At 39.5% G+C, this 22,093-nt stretch overlaps 1 protein-coding gene across 10 annotated transcripts in view; it reads left to right on the plus strand.

Annotated features, from left to right (window-relative positions):
* Nucleotides 1-22,093, plus strand: part of LOC146665086 (pleckstrin homology domain-containing family A member 5-like) — an 87,424-nt gene that overhangs the window by 36,082 nt on the left and 29,249 nt on the right. For 9 of the 10 annotated variants that reach the window (XM_085412535.1, XM_085412526.1, XM_085412525.1 and 6 more), the window contains exon 4: nucleotides 14,420-14,503. In XM_085412535.1, the coding sequence (XP_085268661.1) occupies nucleotides 14,420-14,503 (84 nt within the window). Of the gene's footprint in view, nucleotides 1-81; nucleotides 577-14,419; nucleotides 14,504-22,093 lie in introns of those variants that run through there. The other variant, XM_085412532.1, reaches the window with a different exon arrangement.

Here is a 22,093-nt window from a genome sequence, read left to right on the forward strand (position 1 = left end):
CACCCCATCCCATCCCATATGAGCGGAGGAGTTTGGGAAATTTGCAAACTGCGTTTCAAGAATAAATCTTGCGTGGCTACTGTGGAGAAAAGTCCACCAGTCTTCCGTTTGTTTTTTTAATTTCGCCTTCACCACACGGGAGCCCTTCAAGTCTTTCAGCCTGCGTGAGTCAGGCTGTGCCAGCGTGGTATTGGCGGGTTTGTACCGCTGTGCTTTTCTATATATTAAAAAAAAGCGAGAACGCCACCGGCTACCTTCCTTTCTTTAAACCCGGACCGTGACATCATCGCCTCTCGTGTTTCACTGTGTCCCTACTACAGGGCGCACGCGGCAGTCAGCAGTCCACACTGAGCCGTGTGTGAGAGCAGAGCAGCCGCGGACGGGGAAAGCGCACTCCACGACGCACGCTTGTTCTTCACTGACAAACTGTTCACGTCGTTTTTTGCAACGTTCACATCTGGATAAGACGGTGTTTGTTGATGTTGTTTTTCTTTTTTGTTTTACCTGCTCGTTTTCTCGCCTGCTTGACTTCACTGCGATTTGAAGCCGCCTGGACATTCATGGAAGCGTTTCTTTGTAAGTAAAAAAGACAAGCAGACCTCAGGCTGTACTGCGTGCCACTTGCACTGAACGGGATTTACTGTGAAGTAAGGCGGTAGTGATTTGGGATATTCGGGATGTGAAATGTATTGACGCTGATGGCTGATGCTAGCAAAAGGCTATTGAGATGCAGCCCCCGTGATTGCCTTGTACTGTATTGCAGCTCTAATCAGCTCCGAGCAGGCTCCCAGTCAGCGTTTTGTTCTTTACATGGCTTTATGCTGGACACTACCGTTCTCCATAATACCGCATTTTATCTTAGTTGGGGTTCTTGTTTGTGTAATGGCACACATGCTGTGGTGCTTATGACCCCTTATGTGGTATCTTTGATCTATTTCTCGTGTTTTTGTTAAATACATGTAATAGATCATCCTTATGGTTAAGTGCAATGGTTCAAGCTTGGTGTGAGAAACGCTTCCTTCCTACTCTACTTTGGATCAAAGCAGTTGAATTCAAATATGTTATTCTTTTTTAAAATGTTTTACTGGTGGTCAAATGTGATAACAGGAGTTTTGATGGAGACAGCAGTTTAAGTAAGCCACATCAGGGGAAATACTTAAATAAAATCTGAGACTTTCTCATTCTGCGTTTTAGTTTTTGAATGCTGTTGATGCAAATCGAGTTTCATGCTTTTCCGAGTGTATTATCATGGTTTCATGGTGCAAGTTTTAAACCACTCTTTGCAGCTATTGAAGAAGCATTTCCATCTCACTTTTTCAGATTTTTCCATCACTTAACTGCAAGCAGTCCTCAAGCCTGGCAGTTCTCACCCTCATGGCTCTGTTTTGTTGTATTAGTTTTTTTTAAAATTCCTTACAATACTGATCTGCGCAGTGGTTCTGTGATCTTTAAAACCTTTTATCTGTCCATCACAGTCAGTAGAGCCACAATTACAGTCTTTCCAGCAGTGACCAAGACCATGCACTCTTTTAATAAACTGCTAAGCTCTACGTTGCGACAGACTGGATTTTATTTTTTAATTTGGATTTTGTGGTTTATGCCAGAATTTCTTGGAATAACCAAACAATTAAGTAGTTGAGCCTTTTCCTCCTATCCTTATCAGATGTGTTTTTATTCATGCTGTTCGCTGTTTTCCTTATTTCTACATTCATGTATGAGCTGCGGATCATACTCAAGCATCATCTGTAAAGGTAGTTTTTGGATTTGATTGCATTTAGACTGGAGATTGAGTTTCTCTGTATTTGTCCCCTACAATTGAACAACATATAAATGGTATATCTGTGGGGGGACTAGTGTGGTCAGGACTCAGTGGGGTTTAAGTGATTATGGGATAAAGTTAGAGTGGAGAGCATTAATTGGATGTTGGCATACAGACGTGGAACATAGTGGCGTATCACAATAAGGATGAGATACTTGTCAAATCGAGAATAATAAGGAGAATAATAGCCATTCTGTAGTTAGTATTCATTCACTTTGCGTGTGAGTGTATTCAGTCCATATACCCACTGTTGTTTTATGAATGGGATCTACTCTGGGCTGGAGCACTCCATCAACTTAAACTTGAGTCCTCTGCAAAACATTAACAGCATTCACAAGCTAATGTCTCTTTAACCAATCAGTGTGATTTAATATAAATTGGACTTTTAGACATTTCAACTGGAATTTTAAAGGTATAAAGAGTTGATTTGAAAATTTTGGATGGGTAGGTAGCTTTAGATAGGCTATCCAAATAAATGTTATGAATGGGAGGCACAGGGCAGGCCCAGAATAATGGAGATAAACAGATGCCCTGATGATCTCTGCTGATCCAGCCCCAGCAGTCACTGAGCAGAAGACATCAAGGACAGGCAAGGGCGGGGCCCCATTTGTTTTCAATCATCGACTCATGAGAGATAAACCAGCAAAATGGCAAAAACTTGAGATGGATGTCAGCCCGTTGAAATGCAGTTGTGTACAAACCAATTGTTATTGTGTACTGTTTACATTTTTGCAGAGATATATGGATAGAAAACAATGGGTGAAATGTTTAAAAGCATTTCCTTTTCAAACTCTGTCTTTTAGATTCACATGTAGTTGTGTGATGGCAGCAGAAGCAAAAATGTGTTCATGCATTTTGTAAGTAGGGAAAAAAAAACACCAGAGGAAAGGCTCGGGCTCATGTGCAGGCAGCCTGTGGTGAGGAAACCTTTTCAGTTCTGCATGATTTAAAATTTGGCTCTTTACTCCAGTATGTAGCAAAAAAAGGGGAATGAACACATAAAAGCTGTTCTTACTTCTCACTTTAAGCTTAACCTTTTAATGTTTAGAAATTTGAACGTATAAAAAAATAGTAGTCAATAGTCCAGTTCTTAATTTTGCATTTGATTGACTACTCCACCACCACCACCACCACCACCACCACCACAGCCTCTCTCACTATTTCTTTAAGGAGCTGACCTTGATTAGAGTTTGTGTTATTTTAGGGTGCCACACTTATGCTCTTTGTCCTGCAACAGACCTAAATAGCTGTGGTAGCTCTACAAATGGTAATAGTGATGGTATATAGGCATAATTTCTATATGCGCAAATATAAATACAATTTTTTTCTGATACAGCCGTTTTGTATGCAAGCCTAGTGTTGTCTTTAATGAAGCTTGAAATTGAACATGGAGTAGTTAATAAGGGAAGTTTCACAACACTGAAAGTGAAGGTAGAAACTTTAGATGTGTGGCAAGTATATGGGTGGGAAGATAGTATTTGGTTCATCAGCAGACCTTTAAGGAACCATTCCTTTTGTTTAATGAGGAACAGCTGGGACTGGCCTCTGGCAGAAGGTCACAGTGTAGCTTAGTCTACAAACATAGGTGTTTACCTCCAGCATACTTCCCAAATTTTCCCCATAAATGCTTGGTTTCACTTCTTTCAGCCTTTGTGTCTGTTTTTTCTTTCCACAATAAGGCAGCTTGTTTCCATGACTCTGAAATCTGCTTGAATTGCCCGTTCAGCTGTGTCACCTTGACACACTTTGCTCGCAGTCACAGCTGCCTCAGTTGAGCTGCTAATTTAATTATTTGTGCAAAAAATCAGATTTATTGCCCGAATGAGCAGCTGTTTTCTGTGAATACGTTTAAAGGTCTAAGGTGAAGGTCTAAGCTAATCAGGCCTCCAGATTAAGCTATGGGTTCTATTTTCTGCAGTATTTGTGCTTCAGCACAGTGTGTTTTCATCATGTTTTCATCACCACATCACTACGTTTTGGAACACTGTCTGTCCTGTGACTTGTGTGGACTGCAGAGCTGCTATTTTGTCCTTTATTGTCTTTTCTCCCACTGCCCCACACACGCCCTCTCATAAACTGCCTATTCTGCCTATTCAGCTCAGCTATTGTGAGGAGGGCTATTCATACCTCTGGTCAGCATCCATGTGGTATTGGAGAGTACCATACCAGCCCTAACGCTTTTCATGCTTGCTAGGAGTACTTACCTGATGGCACGAAAACCCCAATTGGCACTCGTGGGCTTTGTCTGATGTTCAACTTCCTTCTCGTGTAATGGGATTCGATTTTTGACCTTTGCCAAAAGAGTTATCATTATGAGGGTCTCGTTGATGAGCTGACGTTTCATTTGTTTAAGAGACAAAGCAACATTTTTAAATTCATTTCCTTTAATATCCTGTCAATTTAAAAAAAAAAAAAACAAAAAAAAAAAAAGTGTGATCCTCTAGTATTACAGATATGAAGTTGGGTTTAGCCTGATACCAATACCGTATTTGGTGATTTATAAATCAGGCTGATGACTTTTTCCCTGACATGTCTTATGTGTCATTATTTATTAGATATGAGAGAAAATAACTACAATTAAAAATAAACTTGTTTTATTCTCACGAGTTGTGCATCACTCGTTTACGCTCCACCTGGGTCTACTCTGATCAACTGTTAATACTGATACACTGACAAATAGAGCAGGGCGATATGGCCAAAAATATTTATCACGATATATATTTGAAAATTTGCGATAACGATATAACCGACGATATAATTGATGCGAGACAAAATACAACTCCACAACATTACTAGCGCAAAAAGACAACCTTCCATTTATTTTCACTTAAACAAGAAGCTGGTTTTTATGTACATTAAAGCTTTATAAAAATGTAACAGTGCAAATGCAAATTCCTTGCTGAAAGTTTAACCAAAAGGCATTTCCAGTAGAAATGGGCTGACATATCCTGAGCATAACCATGTATAATATCCACTGAAGTTAAAAAGAGGTGCTTTGCAACATTAAACTGCAGTGTGCAGTATGTATTTTTCGGACCATAAGGTGCACGGGATTATAAGGCACATTAAGCGAAACAAAGCAGTCAGATAAATCAAACTTTATTAAACTCATTCTTCTTGCTTCCTCCACTTCTGTACCATTGATTCATTAATGTTGAATTCTCTGGCAGCTGCTCTATTCCCATGTTGTTGCAGTCTATTAATGACTAACCTCATATTGTGGATGGATTATCTCAGTTGTTCTCCTGACTGAAGTTTGGTCCGTTTACAACATCCTGCCATGCGATTGCATTTGTCTCTAACCATGAAGAACCTTCACGTTAACTTTTATAAGTGGAAAAGTGTTAGTGTTCGTCCTCCAGCTTCACTGTTTATGTTATGCTAACATAGCTGTGTCGCTAGCGATCACGTAGCACATCATTATATACCAGCTAGCCCAACTTCAGTAACCCTACAAACGTCACTGCTGTTTAGTTTCCTGTCTTCATTTATGTTGGAAGTGATAGCAGAGCTGTACGTTTGATTTTTTTTCAGAAATCTCTCAGTCAGAACATGCTATATCATGCTTAGGTAACTAGCGAAACTAGCGAGCTAACTTCCGCTAGCTTCCTGCTAACGTCTAACTCCGTTAAATGTAATAACTTTAGTTTTCATGGATGCCTGGAAGTTAAACTTCATAGTTACACCTGGTAAAGCAGCAATGCTGATCGTTTTATTAAAGATGAAAGAATTTAGACAGTTTTTAACTCTAAGTGATGCTGCAGTGTTGTTTGACCTGAAGATTACGGAGTTTAGGACCCAGATTACTCCCAGATTTAAGAGCATCTTAGTCCGACAAATACGACAATAACAACGGCCGCTTGCATGTTCTGCAAAAAAATGTGCTTTGTCGTGTATCTGACGGACAAACACCAAACCAGTTCCACATCACGGAAGTTGCACCATTTTTACAAACCAATTCTGGTTCATCTGTTTCACTCAACAATCGGCCATGTGCGTATGAAAACAAAGGCACTGCGCATGCGCGTTTTACTCCCATTCTATCGCGATATTTCATTTTCCTATCGTTGCCTAACATTATACCGGTATTACCGTGAACGGTATAATATGGCCCAGCCCTACTGACAAACAGCTAATATCAGACTGTGCCCATATGTATATCGGTGGGGCTTTACTAGGGGTGAAGGTTGCCAGATAACAACATATAAACGCAGTTAAATGTGCTGCAGATATATAATTTATTTATGATGGTAACTCTTGATGATTGTCTACCATCTGATCTACAGGCAGTGCAGAATTATTAGGCAAGTTGTATTTTTGAGGAATAATTTTATTATTGAACAACAACCATGTTCTCAATGAACCCAAAAATCTCATTAATATCAAAGCTGAATGTTTTTGGAAGTAGTTCTTAGTTTGTTTTTAGTTTTAGCTATTTTAGGGGGATATCTGTGTGTGCAGGTGACTATTACTGTGCATAATTATTAGGCAACTTAACAAAAAACAAATATATACCCATTTCAATCATTTATTTTTTACCAGTGAAACCAATATAACATCTCCACATTCACAAATATACATTTCTGACATTCAAAAACAAAACAAAAACAAATCAGCGACCAATATAGCCACCTTTCTTTGCAAGGACACTCAAAAGCCTGCCATCCATGGATTCTGTCAGTGTTTTGATCTGTTCACCATCAACATTGCGTGCAGTAGCAACCACAGCCTCCCAGACACTGTTCAGAGAGGTGTACTGTTTTCCCTCCTTGTAAATCTCACATTTGATGATGGACCACAGGTTCTCAATGGGGTTCAGATCAGGTGAACAAGGTGGCCATGTCATTAGTTTTTCTTCTTTTATACCCTTTCTTGCCAGCCACGCTGTGGAGTACTTGGACGCGTGTGATGGAGCATTGTCCTGCATGAAAATCATGTTTTTCTTGAAGGATGCAGACTTCTTCCTGTACCACTGCTTGAAGAAGGTGTCTTCCAGAAACTGGCAGTAGGACTGGGAGTTGAGCTTGACTCCATCCTCAACCCGAAAAGGCCCCACAAGCTCATCTTTGATGATACCAGCCCAAACCAGTACTCCACCTCCACCTTGCTGGCGTCTGAGTCGGACTGGAGCTCTCTGCCCTTTACCAATCCAGCCACGGGCCCATCCATCTGGCCCATCAAGACTCACTCTCGTTTCATCAGTCCATAAAACCTTAGAAAAACCAGTCTTGAGATATTTCTTGGCCCAGTCTTGACGTTTCAGCTTGTGTGTCTTGTTCAGTGGTGGTCGTCTTTCAGCCTTTCTTACCTTGGCCATGTCTCTGAGTATTGCACACCTTGTGCTTTTGGGCACTCCAGTGATGTTGCAGCTCTGAAATATGGCCAAACTGGTGGCAAGTGGCATCTTGGCAGCTGCACGCTTGACTTTTCTCAGTTCATGGGCAGTTATTTTGCGCCTTGGTTTTTCCACACGCTTCTTGCGACCCTTTTGACTATTTTGAATGAAATGCTTGATTGTTCGATGATCACGCTTCAGAAGCTTTGCAATTTTGAGACTGCTGCATCCCTCTGCAAGATATCTCACTATTTTTGACTTTTCTGAGCCTGTCAAGTCCTTCTTTTGACCCATTTTGCCAAAGGAAAGGACGTTGCCTAATAATCATGCACACCTGATATAGGGTGTTGATGTCATTAGACCACACCCCTTCTCATTACAGAGATGCACATCACCTAATATGCTTAATTGGTAGTAGGCTTTCGAGCCTATACAGCTTGGAGTAAGACAACATGCATGAAGAGGATGATGTGGACAAAATACTCATTTGCCTAATAATTCTGCACTCCCTGTACTTTGAGTAGTATGATATGTTATTACTCTAGCACTTGTAGGATCATCTTACTAGGCTGTGTGTGATATTTTTTTTTCTTATAAACAAAAAATCAAGAACCAAATGCTCTCACTTATCCTGTGATTAAAGCATCATTATAATTGGTTCATGTCTTTAAAAATGCAGGCTAGATAGCTTGACTCCTCTGACCTGCCTGCACACTTGAATGCCCAGTCTAGAGACCTTGAGGCAGTTATAAAGGCATTCAATTAAAAATAGGATGCATTTGCTGTGGTCAGGCAGTGTGTATTTATAGAAGTTGTGAGGAGAGAGAAAGCGGCATGGGTTTCCTTGCTTGAGCTTTCCCAGAATTAGAAAGCAGTTACAGAAAATGCAGAATTTGAATTTTCTGTCTGGAGAAGTGGAACATTTTACCATTTCAAGTTGTTTAATTGATGTGATTTTGTGTCGTAAAGTCACTTAATCATCAGTTCAAGTCGTCCTGGGACAGTGCTTCATCTTTTACCCTTGCAAGGTTACCTTTGTGTTGCAGAGTTTGTTTGAAAAGCCCTTTTTCAAAATCTAAATTTGCCACAGTGGTTTTTTAAACTCTGCACCATGACTTGGGGGGAATTTCTTCCAGTTTTTCAACAGAACACAGAATGAGGAAATCCCCTTCAGTGGCTTTTTCCCTCCTTTTTTACTGACAGCAAAATATATGACAGCCACCGCTGTTTATAGTGGGTTTTTTCTTAATATTTTTATTGGTAGAAACCAAGGATTTAATAATCTTAATTATTAAGTTTTTTATTTTTACATTAACCAAACTTAGGATCACTGTATTAAGTCTTTTTTTTAAGCTCAAGATTGTTGAATAAACATCAAAGATATTTTATGAGATTTCAACAGGGTTCCTAAGTTCTGGTGTTAAAATCCAATTATATGTTGTCAAAACTCATGGAGCCCTATCCCTCTCTCTATAATGGTATGGATATTTCTTGCAGCCTCTTAGTTATTTATGGTTAAACTGCAGTGGAACGAGAGCATGGGATCAAAGTCCCACCCGGAGCAATAAAAAGCTTAGCCTGTGGAGTGCTGGAGTGACACCCCCCCCCCCCCCCCCCCCCCCCAGACCTTAAGCTCTTCATTACTGCAGCTCACTGCTAATTATTTTGGACAGGACAGTTCAGGAGACAGAAAACTCCCCAACCCTCCTCACTGCAGGGTGGTCGGTCATTACTCCCACTCCTAGTCCCGCACCTTTTGTACATCTGCAGAAGATCCTGTGGGTGCACTTCACCCATACCCGCCCCATGAACAAACAAAGGGAGAGATCTTACACTAAAATGTAGAGGAAACAATGCGTCTCTGCTCTACTACCACATGCCCGTCTTACAGTAAAACACTGTGATTTTAAGCTAATTTAATCTGGACCGTATTGACCACAGACCACATCCTGCAGAACATGTGTGACTATTTTAAATGTTGTTGCAAACTAAAATTAGCTGGGTGAGGTGGAAAACATATTTACTCACAGTTAGGAGGTCACAGTAAAAGTAGATTTTTAAAAAAAAAATTTTGTTAAAACAATAACTGCCATCAACAGTCATTAAGGACTAAGGTTTAGTGATATTTTTTGGAAGGCCCTCATGTTGTTTACAACAAGGAAATCGAGCCACATTTCTTGCCAGTAATTGTTCTGTAGCGTGTTCCTGTCATGGTTGAATTTAGCTCCCAGTGCCATATGGATACAGCAAAATTGATTTTGAGGAAATTCTTCTCACTATTGTCAAGGCTGTCAATCATGTTGTGAATGTTTCTCTTGTATAGCTTGAATAGATGGAAAGGCTAGCTCCTTTGTAGGTTGCTTTAAAAAAGGACCTTCCTTTTTTAAAAAGGTCAGAAAAAGTATATTGTATCATCATACCTTTTTTGGCCTGCATACAGGCACAGATGGTTGTGATGGGAATGTTTAGGATCTTCTCAAATTACTTCTGTCCAAAAAGGTGTGCTATACAGACACTGACCTCTGACTTGTGTCAGCTTGCCCATCTCTATAAACCTCTGTGAGAGCAACCCTTTCATGTAAGGGTACATAGTTTGTATCCTTAAATGAAAGAGCCCTAGTCAGGTTCATTTTGAGCGTGGTACTTCAGCTATCTTTGAAACTTTAATTTATATCAGTATGTTTCAGAATATTAAGATCCACCAGGTCACTGGTGGAACACCTAGGGTTGGGGTTAGGGTTAATCAACATCCACCACTTGTTTTTTCAAAATTTTCACCCATAAGGGAAAAAACAGAAAAGCTTTAAACCACAAAAATCTAATATCAACATGAATGTATGGGGCTTCATTTGAAAGGCACCATCTCTTAGGTTTTTTGTTTGTTTGTTATTGGACGACAGCCTTAACACCTTACCGGGGTGTCCAACTCCAGGCCTCGAGGGCCAGTGTCCTGCAGGTTGTCTACAGCTGATTTAAATGGCTAAATTACCTCCTCAACATGTCTTGAAGTTCTCCAGAGGCCTGGTAATGAACTAAACATTTAATTCAGGTGTGTTGACCCAGGGTGAGATCTAAAACCTGCAGGACACCAGCCTTTGAGGCCTGGAGTTGGACACCCCTGCCCTTGACATTTCAGTGGTAACCTGGTGGATGTCAGAAGGGTGTGGTATGTGTTTAAGGGTCAGCACTTGTGCCGCTCTAACAGCCTTGTAGCTTGTCAACTCTCAAGAATACTTCAATAGTTTAATATTTCTTTTAATAGAGGTAATATATTTCTTTTTCAGATTCAGGTGAATTAATTACAGACATGTAAATACACTGCCCTAATTAAATTAAGTTCATCTGTCTTTTTGGATTAAGTGCATTTCCCATAAATAATTTTTGATAATTTTGTTTTTAATCCAGGTTTCAGTGTTAAGTTTCTAATTTTATTATATTTCCTCATGTACCCGTTTAACATTTCTTACTATAGACAGAAAGAGATTGTGACGGGAGTCACTGGAGCTTGATTATTTTAGCAAAGACTGTGTAGGGGTCCTCTCTGAGTTGCCTCACATCCTTCGTTTGGTCTCCAGACTACTGGGAACTGTCTGGTGTCTTTTGGCTGCTACAGCAGATGTTTGACTCCTTTTTGTTTGTCCATTTTTTTTTTTTTTGCCAGTTTCATTGCGCAACTAATGTATAATTGACTTCTTTGAGCTGTGTGTCGAGCAAGCCCCTACTTTACTGTACCATCTTTCAGAACCTCTGGGATTTTACCACCCAGACTGCCAAACCAAAACAATGAGCTGAAAGAAGCTGAAAAGTTGTAAATAGGGTGATGGTTTGGAAGTGGGATTGGCAGTCTGAGCAATCTTTTAACACTAAACAGTCTTTTTGTGTTTTCATTCGGTGCGTTTTTGTTTTACTGCATAATTATTGCACTCAAAGAAGTGTATCTTGACACATACAAAGTTCTTTATGATGCATTCACCCAAAAAGTGTAGGTTAATGCATACTAACAAGGTAAAATAATGCTCTAAGATCTTTACCTTACAGTATGAATGGCTTTGACATTGTTATTCTTGTGAATTGTTCTTATATAAAATGTATTTAATTGCACTGAAACAGCAAGTTTTAGTGTCTTCCTGCAGCATTTAAAGAGTTTCCCGCTGCTATGTATGTGTGTTTGTGTTTATTGCAAACATCCTCAGATGTGGGAGGTAATGGATGTTGTCGTTGCCCTAGAGCCCCACTACAGATTGACCACATGTATGCATTTTGTGTAGCTTACTGTGCATTTGCTGTACAAGCCAGCACAAGCAGCACCTTTGGAGAAATTCTCAGCTGTACCTGCACCACAAGTAGAGCAACTTAGCAATAAGAAAACACTACGTGGTGATCAGGGCTTTAAAATGTTGCAATTGTATATTATTGTTATTAATAACCCTTTTCCTTGAATGGTGGCCTGCCAGCATTAGAATGGCTTAACTTTGATGGGAATTTTACATAGTTTAAAGTGAATAAAGAAAGACTGCTTTAGTGAAAATGCATTACTGTTTTTGTTGTGTACTGTTGTTTGCCTAATGCAGCATAGCACATGCAGAAATCGCAGTTGTATGATGGGCCACTGTAAGGAAGTCACTTCGTCAGGAGCTCTGAAGAAGTTTTTGGCAAATTGACGGTGACCCTTCCTTAATGCTCTCATCTCCCAGATTAGAGTTGACAATGATACAGCTCTGATCCTTGATGAACGAAGGCCAACTGCAGGTGAATGTAGCTGAATTTGGTTTTTTAGCTGGGAGCAGAACCTCTGGCCTAATTCTACCACCATTTTACAATTGAGTGCTGTGCCTAGCTATGCCCATTGTCTGCTCTTTATGTGGTGAGTCTGGCTTGACCCATGCTGTCCTGGATGATTGCTCTCCAGAAATGTACTGGCCTAGACTGACAGTACGACCAGGACGGGATGTTTTCGGGTTATTGGAGTTTGGTAGAACAAGCGTGGAGAGTTTTCTCTCTGCCATTGATAGAGTTTTTTGGAGATGACAGGGCATCTGAACTGACAGCGGTCATAGTCAGTATCCAAACTTAGAAATGTGAAAAAATGTGATTGATTGGAGCTGATTCTGTAGTAGAAATCATTATTGGGACTGTTGTGCAAAGGAATGTTCTTTTTTGTGTTCCACTATTTTGTGTATCTATACTTTTTCTCTCTCTGGTATTTGTAGCCAACCTATGCAGACCAGCATAGGCATGTGTGAGGGATGCCAAAGAAATATGGTGCCGCTGGCTTGCCCAAAGACCGCACAGAGTGCTCTGCTGCCAACAGAGCCTCCAGTAATTATAGACCAGGGCTGTGGATACTGTTGCTCTTCAGGCTAAAATGAAACTAAACCCCATATTTTATACTTGGTATTTGGTCGTTTCTTCAGTGTTTAAACGCTGTGTTATTTTTGGGCTGTAGCTTGAGTCTCTTGTGTTTATAGTACAGCCTGACTGAGTTAAAGTATAGAATAACTATCAAGAACATAAAGGCAGGAGTAGCTTTGATGCCTTTGTTGACATTGCAAGCCATATGTTTTGTTAAGTCTCCATTTTTGTTATTATGTTGATTAAGATATGTATAAAATACTCAGTTGCACCCCATCTCTGTATCAGTCACTAAATAACTATCAGTTTCTATTTCTAAATTGCAGGTTATGTGGTAGGAAGCTAAATTGTATGTTGATGTTAAATTTACAGTCTTGGCAGTATTCCACCGACACTGTTAAAGCAACAAATGATTAACATGAGTGACACTAAAGCCCATCAGCGAGCTTCCTCACCCCGAGGCCATTCACACTGACCGCTGGCTCCTTTACCAGTACGCTGCTGTTCTTCAAGGACTGTGAGGTCGCTGTCCTGGTGTTCTAATTATGTCAGGGTGGAACTGACTGCAGGCCGCTCTAATTGGCCAACAGGATAGTGGCATCATTTGTTCCTCTGTTATTAGATTTTGAGTGTATGTTAGCACAACAGCCTGCTGGAACCCTTTTTTAATGATCATTTTCATGATTTCTTCACATGGGCTTTCAAATGATTTTGGATGTACCAAATATCCTCTATTTTATAAATTATAAGAGGAAAAACTGACATGTTTAAACTTAAATATATACATTTTTTGTTTGTTTTTGTTTAAGAGAACTACTGCCATACTTTTTATTTAAACGCCTCTTCTCTCCCAAGTCCATCCCAAGTAGACAAGCCATAAGAATTTTTGCCCCTATTGAGCAGCCATAGTACCTAGAGTACCTATTCTGGTGAACTGACACAATGTGTGTCAAGTTAGGTCAGTTTCCAGTATCTCTTCTAGTTGATTATAATATGTATGAAGTTAACGGTCTACTGAGCAGGCTCAGAAGCAGTGCTCACAAATGCCAGGTCTACATTCTTCTCGTTAAAGAAGAAGTCTTTAATCCTCGAAATTAGTTCGATTGAAATGCCTCCAAGCTGCTGCCGCTTTGCTGTTAGCTTGCAAGCTTTCCATGCAATGTTAGCTCTCCTGCTAGCAACCAGTGGACTACTGCCATTTACAACTCAATTGATTGGGTTGGCTGTTGGTCAGCACATTGTCAGTGATTTTGTGTCAAGATGGGACTGATGTGTCATGATGGGGGGCTTGAGAGAAGGTCTATTATTAGTGTGCTGAGAATTACTAGCAGTAATAGGAATGGCTTTTTTTTTTTTTCTTTTTGAGGGAGGGGTGTAATAAGACTATAGTTTTAAAGATTGAACTCAACAATTAAAGACAGTAGATAATTTAAGGAGGTATAAGTTGACAAGAAATTACACATGAGGCTCTAAAGTTTGATATATGCTTAGTTTTATACAGAATTGTTATCGACTTTTACATTTTTCCTTTAATACAATAGTTTTGTTTCCATGGCAATGTGTTATCAGTCCCAACACCTACAAATTTTCTGGCTTAAACTCTTGTCATTTCAAGTGTGGTCAGTTTCTTAATTGGTGTGGCTTACTACTACTTCCGCACTGTGTGTGCAATTTTCGTTACCATACACAATATCAATTGTTTGATTCTCTTATATTTTGCTAGTAAAAGTTTCAAATAAAAGCAAAAATTTTAATTTTTCTGAAATTCTTCTGTGTCTAAGCTGTTAAGCAGCATGTCTATTAGATATTTTTAAAAGTAGGTATAAATGGAGAGATCTATTATTGACAGACTTATTTTTTGACCAAAACAATAATCAGTATTTTTTTTTCTTCCCTGTCCTCCTCCTCGTTAGCCACAATGAACGGAAGGTGACCTGCAAGCATCCTGTGTCAGGCTTACCCTCGCAAGACAACTGCATCTTTGTCATCAACGAACAGTAAGTCTCTTGTTTTTTTTTTCTTTTCTTTCTCTCAGAATGCCACTGTGCAGCATTTTTAGCACTACAGTATGCTGTTGAAACTCCTCATGTGTAGGCAACATTGCATAAGTTGTTGCCGTGCCATCGTCTATTTGCAGTTCTGCCCTTTGAATTCAAAGGCTCTATTCAATGCATCCTCAGTTATGCGGTTTCATAAAGAAATTTCTCAGCAGTAAGAAGGAAAGTTCTGTTAAGAAAAAAAACATTTGTAGGTAACTTTTCATATTTCAAAGACTTAAATTTTAGTGCTGGTGCTAAGGCCCCAGAGTAAAAACCATTATTATTTCAGGCATACATCAAATAGTGGAAAACATGATTAATCACATTTTGGCCCTTGTTTTGACCTGGAGAGAAGTTCATGTCCTTTTCAAATACAGTACAGGGTCAACTGTGTGACGTCCATGTGATCATCTACACTGCTTTCAGTCATCAAATTTTTGCCCACATGACTGAATCAGATGTCAGTCATCTCAAGCTTTTACTTACAGGAGATCAACACTATGACTCTGTCCAGTATTTTCATTACCATCCTCTAACTTCATAACCTTCCTGATTGACTGTTTAAGTCCGCAGCATGTCGAAAGTGAGGACAAATATCTGTCTGCTCCACTGCCCTCCTTAACTAGTTCCCATTCTGATTTACTTCAGTCTGTAAGATTGCTAAATATACACAGCTTACATCATAGCCCACAGCGCTTTCATGGTTTACCCTAGCCATCATAGCTTAATGCTGCGTAGCATGTTCCAGCTCTGCTCAGTTTCTAAGTTAGATTTTAAACCCCATTCATTGTAGATCTCCTCCACTAGATTGTTCCACTAAAATCAAGCCATCACAACTGGTGTCACTTATTTTAGCACCGAATACTGATTGAAACACGTTCTGCTCCAAGACGTATAATTTCACTCTCAAGTGGTTCAGCAGTAAAGAAGAAATCCCCCAGTCGTTCTTTATGAGTACCAGTTTCAGCTTTTTCCAATATGTGGGTTAGAAAGTTGTTTTTTTTTTTCCAGAGCATGCTGTAGTGACCTATTTGTCTCTCTAAAATCTTCTGAGCAGCACTTTTCTTCGGTATAGATTGAATAATCAGGAAAAAAAAGTTTGTGAAGAAGCTTGTTGTACCAGAACTGTGACACTGCACTCGCTTGACACATTCCTCTCTCCACTGTGTTGCTCACACATTTCTGCCGCTTTTCACGCTAAGAAGCACAACATGTCAGTGCTAGATAATATCTAATTTAGCAATTTGAGTTTTATCATTTACAGAATCTGCAAAAAAAAAAGGAGAAAAAAGAACGCACATCGGGTCCAGTTAGCGAAGGCAACACAGAAAAGCGGTAAACCTACATGACTCACAATTCGAAGTTTATTACAGAGCATTTCATCCAACAGTTGGCTCTGTTTTAGTAAAAATAGTACAAGGCCAAAATCTGCACCGTGGACGAGTAATAAAAGGCAAAGACGGATTTAAGCTGCCACAGGGATAAAGAGGCCTTGCTGAAAATCTCCGCTTAATCTGCTCTGCACTTTAAATGCACTCAAAACACAAATCTTTGCCTCAGTTTGGCATTATAATCAGTCTAGTATAACATAAAGCCTGCCTCAGCCCACCTTAAGATGGAATAAAAAGTGAGTAATTCAGGTAAAGGAAGCTTAGATTAGATTTGAGTTAATGGATTGGAGAAGACAAGCAGCCATGTTTACTTTGAGTCCCTATTTGTGTCCCATTAGGGTAGATATAGCAATGATATGTGAAGCTTTATTATGAACACTTAAACTGCAGTAAGTTACAGGATCTTCTTTCCCTTAACTCTCAAAAAAGAGCTCTGCTGCTGGAAAGAGGTACAAATAATAAACTGCAGATTTATGTAACAAAACAAATGTCAGTTAGTTACATCATTTTCAATTATTTTTGTAACTTTGCCAGATAATGGGGTGCTTCTCTGGATCACTGGTTGAGCAACTGATCCATGTGCCAAAAGGCTACTGCAGAGGCCCGGGTTTAGCTCCACTCCAACCTGTCCCTACGTGTTACCTTTTAACTTTCTCTCTTTTTCACTTGTCCCTTGTAATTTCCCTCATAATCGCTTGATCCATTGACCGCTCATACTGAGGCTCATATTGAGGCTGTTGGCTTGGAGATGGCCCTGAGCGCTGGATAGCGTTAGCTGTTTTTTCTTTGTTAGTGTCTTTAAAATGTTCACGTTGAGCCGGGTTAGGGTGATTTAAATGTCTCATTAGGTTTGTCGTTAGAATTGTTTTTCCGCCGGTCTCCCTGTGGTTTACTTTGCTGAACTCTGGGTCTTCAGTCACAGTGAAGAGCTCCCACGATAACGACATGTTAGCATGTGGCCGTGAGTGTGTACAGGATCTGCACATGAATAAAACAGATCAGCTGGCAATCAGACATGAGAGGCTGACCGGCTGGTCACCAGTTCAGGCTGTGCACACTGAAAATCAACCATTTCCAGTCTCTGGCTAGTCAATTGCTACACTTTCAACAGGAAATTCTAATAATACTGTAATTATACCGCTTTGTTCTGGAAAGCTGTCACTTATCAAGAGACTGATTTCACATTCTGAAAAGTATTAACAAAACAAAGCTGCTCTTTATGTTAACATAGCTAAGAACAGTAACCAGGAACAGTTTCCCTTTCTTTATTTCTCTATTTCTTTAGTTATTGTGAGTTTCACTTCAAGGTTCAGTTTGTAGTCTTCAGTTACATAAATGTGTGACAGGAACACATGACACTGTCACTGCTACATTGCTACGCAGGGTATAATTAAAGCTATTATTTGCACATTAGTGTTCTCAAACTGCTATAATATTCATTAAGAGGCTGTATCACTCATGTGTCATACATACAGCTGTGGTGCGATGTGCGAAGTTACCACTAAAGTGCTGTATGTGCCATGTGACTGTACCCATATCTCTCATTGTCAGCTTCACCATTCTGTTATACTGTGTAAATGTTTTCCTGTTTTTAGTGTTCTGCATGATCATGTGCAGGCTAACAGGAGGTATTTGTTTACAGCAACTCACATGTAAAAATGTTGACCAAAACGCAGTCTCACCACGTGTTCAGCGTGTCAGCTGTTTCACAGTGCAGTTTACTGCGTACCGTACTAGCTGTTCATTTAAAATGTATGTGTCCATTGGAGTGTTAGGGACAATGTTAAAAACAGGGCTGTTTTACTGTAGTGTTGGGTTGATTTTTCTTATTACAGGTTGTCCTTTAGCTAAATTTGCTACTTTAATCATTTTAATTTTCAGCTTACTTGTCCCTAGGGCTGCCACGATTAGTCGACTAGTCACGATTATGTCGACTATCAAAATCGTTGACAACTAATTTAATAGTCGACGCGTTGTTTGAAGCTTTGTAAGATCCCAAAAGACGCAGGAATAAGTAGTAGGATTTAAGAGTGTAATAACGGACTGAAACAGGAGATGGCAGCACTGCATGTACAAGGATGCCAGCTTCTGTTAAACCCCGAAGAAGAAGCAGTGTCCCAGAATTCATAGCGCAGCCCAGCTCAGTTTCCAACAATGGCGGCAGCTAGTTAGTTTTAATATTACTCTTATTATTCTTTCTGGGTCACAAAATAAACGTTTAACATGTTTTCAGAATGTAGCTGTGTAAACCTCAAATATCTGCTTAGTTTATCAAGACACCACATATTTTCAAAAGCGCTCCGACGTTTTCAGAGACGTCTGTTACCCACCAGCTCGATAGCGAGCCGGGGTTCAAGACTCACTAGAGCTGGAGAGAACACTGGACTCCCGGCAAATCGTTTTCAAACCCACCGCCGTCTTTCACTACTCAGGTTAAACGTGATATATAATTCACTTAGATAACTTAAAACTGTTATTGTTTGGCTTTTTTCAGTATTTTACTTGTTCCTGAGTAAATCTGTTTGGCTGAGATTTAAAGTTATAGTTTTTTTACACAGCTGAATAAACGTCAAGCAGACAACTGATTATCAGAAGTGTGAGATGCTCGAGAATTTACTCCGGTGTCCCGTTATATTTTAGATAGCAAGGAGCAGACAGCTGAGTTTATTAAACTTCACCGAAACAGTCTGCAAATGTCATTACAATTTAATAAACTATCATCTTATCTTTATTTTTAGTTAGCACCTTAAACACTTAAAGCTGTAAGCTAATGATAGTCATATAAGAGCAGGTGCATGCTGGTTCAATAAGCTGTACGTTTTACGTCCAATGGATGCATGATCTGATTAGTCGACTAATCAAAATAATCGTTTGTGGCAGCCCTACTTGTCACTATCTTGATACATAATGACATGACGCAAAATAAGATGAGATAAACTTTTCCTGACCGAGTAGTATTTGAGCAAGTGTTACCTGATTACAGTAGTCCTCAAAACCCAATCTCAACAAATTTGTTTTCCCTCTGTTTTGTGGTGTAAAATGTGGAAATGTGTCTCTCAAGCACAGCTGGATGACTGCACCGTTTCTTTTAATGTAAAACAACTTAAATGTGTTTGTCTGTTAATATTTGTCGTTGTTGCGCACTAACAATAGACTCTGCAATATACTTGTACTACAAAATCCCATGATGTGTATCTAACTGTCTGAAACATTTCTTTTGTTCAACTAAACTTTATGAACATACCCCAAGGAGATCATTACTAACATTTCCTGAGCTAAAGTCAAGCTGCACATCCTTTATAAAAGCCGAGCTGTCAGACAAATCATCTTTTGTACCACTGACTCTTCTTTGTTGAAAGCATACTGTTTTGTTTTTTTTTGTTTTTTTTTAAGTCTGTGGACCAATATAATTGGCCAACATTAGCCTTTTGCCAATCCATCTGTATTAGCATTTATTACAGCCGATTAACGAAAATGAAAACGTTAATGAAGAAATGGGAGAAAAACCCTTCAGCCATGTTATGAGTGGCACTTTGCAGCTTCCCTGCTGACAACACACCTGTTTTGAACACCACAGACTCTACTCTAGCTGCATAACTAAAAAATAGATAAAAAAGATGGATTAAAAAAAATACATATTTTAATGTTAAGCATATTAAAATGGATTTGAAATGGGCAAATTACAAAAGGTCGCTGTACTGCCCTATAAACCTCTAAAGTTCTTAAAAAGAACAAAGAATAAGAGTATGCAACATACTGTTCCCAGAGCAAGTAAATAATGCCCAGAGAGTGAGCGCTCTTGTTGTTACCGGTTAAGGCTCCACGGTTTCATATGTTATTAGTTCTGTAAGTAGGGTAATAATAATGTGGGTAATGTGGACCCACAGCAAAAAGGGGTTTAGTTGATCTCGGTTTAGAACCTTTAGTATCTGTAAATCTTTGGTGCACGATCCAGCTCTGTTCTGCTCTACACCAGTGGACCTAGTTACACTGTTACAGATCTGATTATGCTTCCCTTGTGTTCCAACCTTTTGTTCATTAAAAAGATAAAGGCGCAGTTCAGCAGCACACAAAGGTGTTTTAGAGCCGCCTCGTCTCTTTAGAAATGCTGTGTGGTCATTTTAAAATGCGGCCTCAGCCTCTTCGTTCAGTGTTTTGTTTTTTTCCCCCCAGTGTGCTTAGAGTGCTAGGCTTCAGTGACAGTCTAATCCCTGCTCTTTCTGCACACACAGACCCCCACATTTACACAGACACAGAAAATCCATGCAAGGGGCAGCCTGTATCTGTCACTTTTAACACATACAAGTTTGTTGAATTGATGCAGCAACATCTATTTTGTTTGTCTACAATAATGGCTCTATTAGACAAAAGGTTGATTGCACAGTTCGCCTAATTTCAACTTTTACTCTGTGCGGAATATTTAGAGTTCAACCTTAAGATCTGATGTTCAGTTCTCGGTCTCATTTGAGAGTGTTTAGTGTTGAAAACTATAATGACACTGGCGAAAACTAAAATGGAAAAACTGTTGCCGCGACATTGATCTTAAGACAGACTGGCACGCTGTACAGACCTTCCTTCCCGTAGGTAACAGAGCAGCTCGACATTGCTGAAAACAGAACGTCACATGGCCTTTTCAGCTTGACTTTTGGGTTCATTGACTTTGTTGTTGACATTGAGCTCTGGTGAACACAGCGGCGAGTGTTGCCCGTGGTATTTCACTATACAGTGATTTCCACTGTGGGCAGTGCTGTCAGGAGGCAAGCCCCATCCTAAACCAGACAACAGGAATTGAAAACAGACAGGCATTCAAAACAGCATGATAAGAGTATGAATAGTGGCATATAAGCCATGTGGGTATTATTGTATCATTTTACACTAAATAAACGAAAGTTAAACAAAATATAGGAATGTGTTGGTTTTCATTGTGTGTGCACATGTATGTGTTTGTGGTGTTTTGACTCTAAATAACTGTGAAATAATTACTGGTGAGGCCCTGGGAACACTGCTCAATTCATTGGCCGAGTATTGATATCAGCTGATATTAGCTGAACATCCTGTGTGTAACACTTTGAAGGCTGATGCCGGTGTATTTGCAAATAAGATGGCATTTACTGATGGCGGTGGATGATATATATCTGCTGTGTCACATCAATTTTGCACAGGCTAAATGTTCAAAGTGTGGTAAAGAGCTGAAAGGGATGGATGCAGCTCAGGTGGTTGAATAGATTGTCCAGCAGATCGGAAGGTCAGTGGGTTGCTCCTTGGCTCCTCCAGTCTATGTGTCAAACTAGCCTTGGGGAAGATGCTGAAACCCAAGTTGTCCCTGATGCGTCTATCGGCGTGTGTCTCTTTGTGAATGTTCGATAAGTGCTTTTTTGTGCAGATAAATCACCGTATGAATGAAGCTTGTAGTAGAAAGTGCTTTCACTGCAAAGGATTGAGTAGAAAGGGGCTATATAAGTGTCACACCGTATGAGCTTTATGGCTTATAACTCTTTGTGATAGAGTATGAAATGGATTTTTACTCCCGAACCTTATTGTTGAGTTCTTTCTTTTAAATACTGGTTTCAGTGAAACGTTTCATAGTGATGCATCCTTAATTTTTAGGATGTTGATCAGAGAAGAACACTATTGATTATAGATTTATTTATTTTTTCATGTTGGTAAATTGCAAATGACTGGTGTTGGTTTGGTATTCTGCAAATCTTCCGTACATGTTTCTAGTGTGATTAGGAATATCTTTTTTTGTGTGTGTGCATGTGTTCAGTCACTTGTAAAAAGATCTGTAATGATTACGTGTTCCTTATTTTTCATATTAGATTAGATTTTTATGTTGTATTCTGTTTGCTTTTCCAATAAGCACTGAAATTTCCAAATAGAATATGTATTGTAGTGTGGGTGTTTTAGGTTGTCAGGGCTGTAATGCAAAGTAATTTCTCAATTTTGTTTTTAATGTGCCTATAGTCGAAGGCCAGCTCTTACATTAAAGCTATCAAATTGACACATTTGTATCTTCTCGGTTTGATTGCATGCGGAATGATTATCACTTCCAAGCTAATTATCTGTAGCCGAGAGCCTAGAAGTGTCGTGATGCCAAATAGAGCATCAAATAAAGCACTATATCTCTTACAGTGCAGTCATTTCACACGTTCCATCC

The sequence above is a fragment of the Rhamphochromis longiceps genome, linkage group LG7 (genome assembly GCF_057381845.1).
Source record: "Rhamphochromis longiceps isolate RC_006_pf linkage group LG7, R_longiceps_female_GT1.1, whole genome shotgun sequence".
In the NCBI taxonomy this organism is placed as follows: Eukaryota; Metazoa; Chordata; class Actinopteri; order Cichliformes; family Cichlidae; genus Rhamphochromis; species Rhamphochromis longiceps.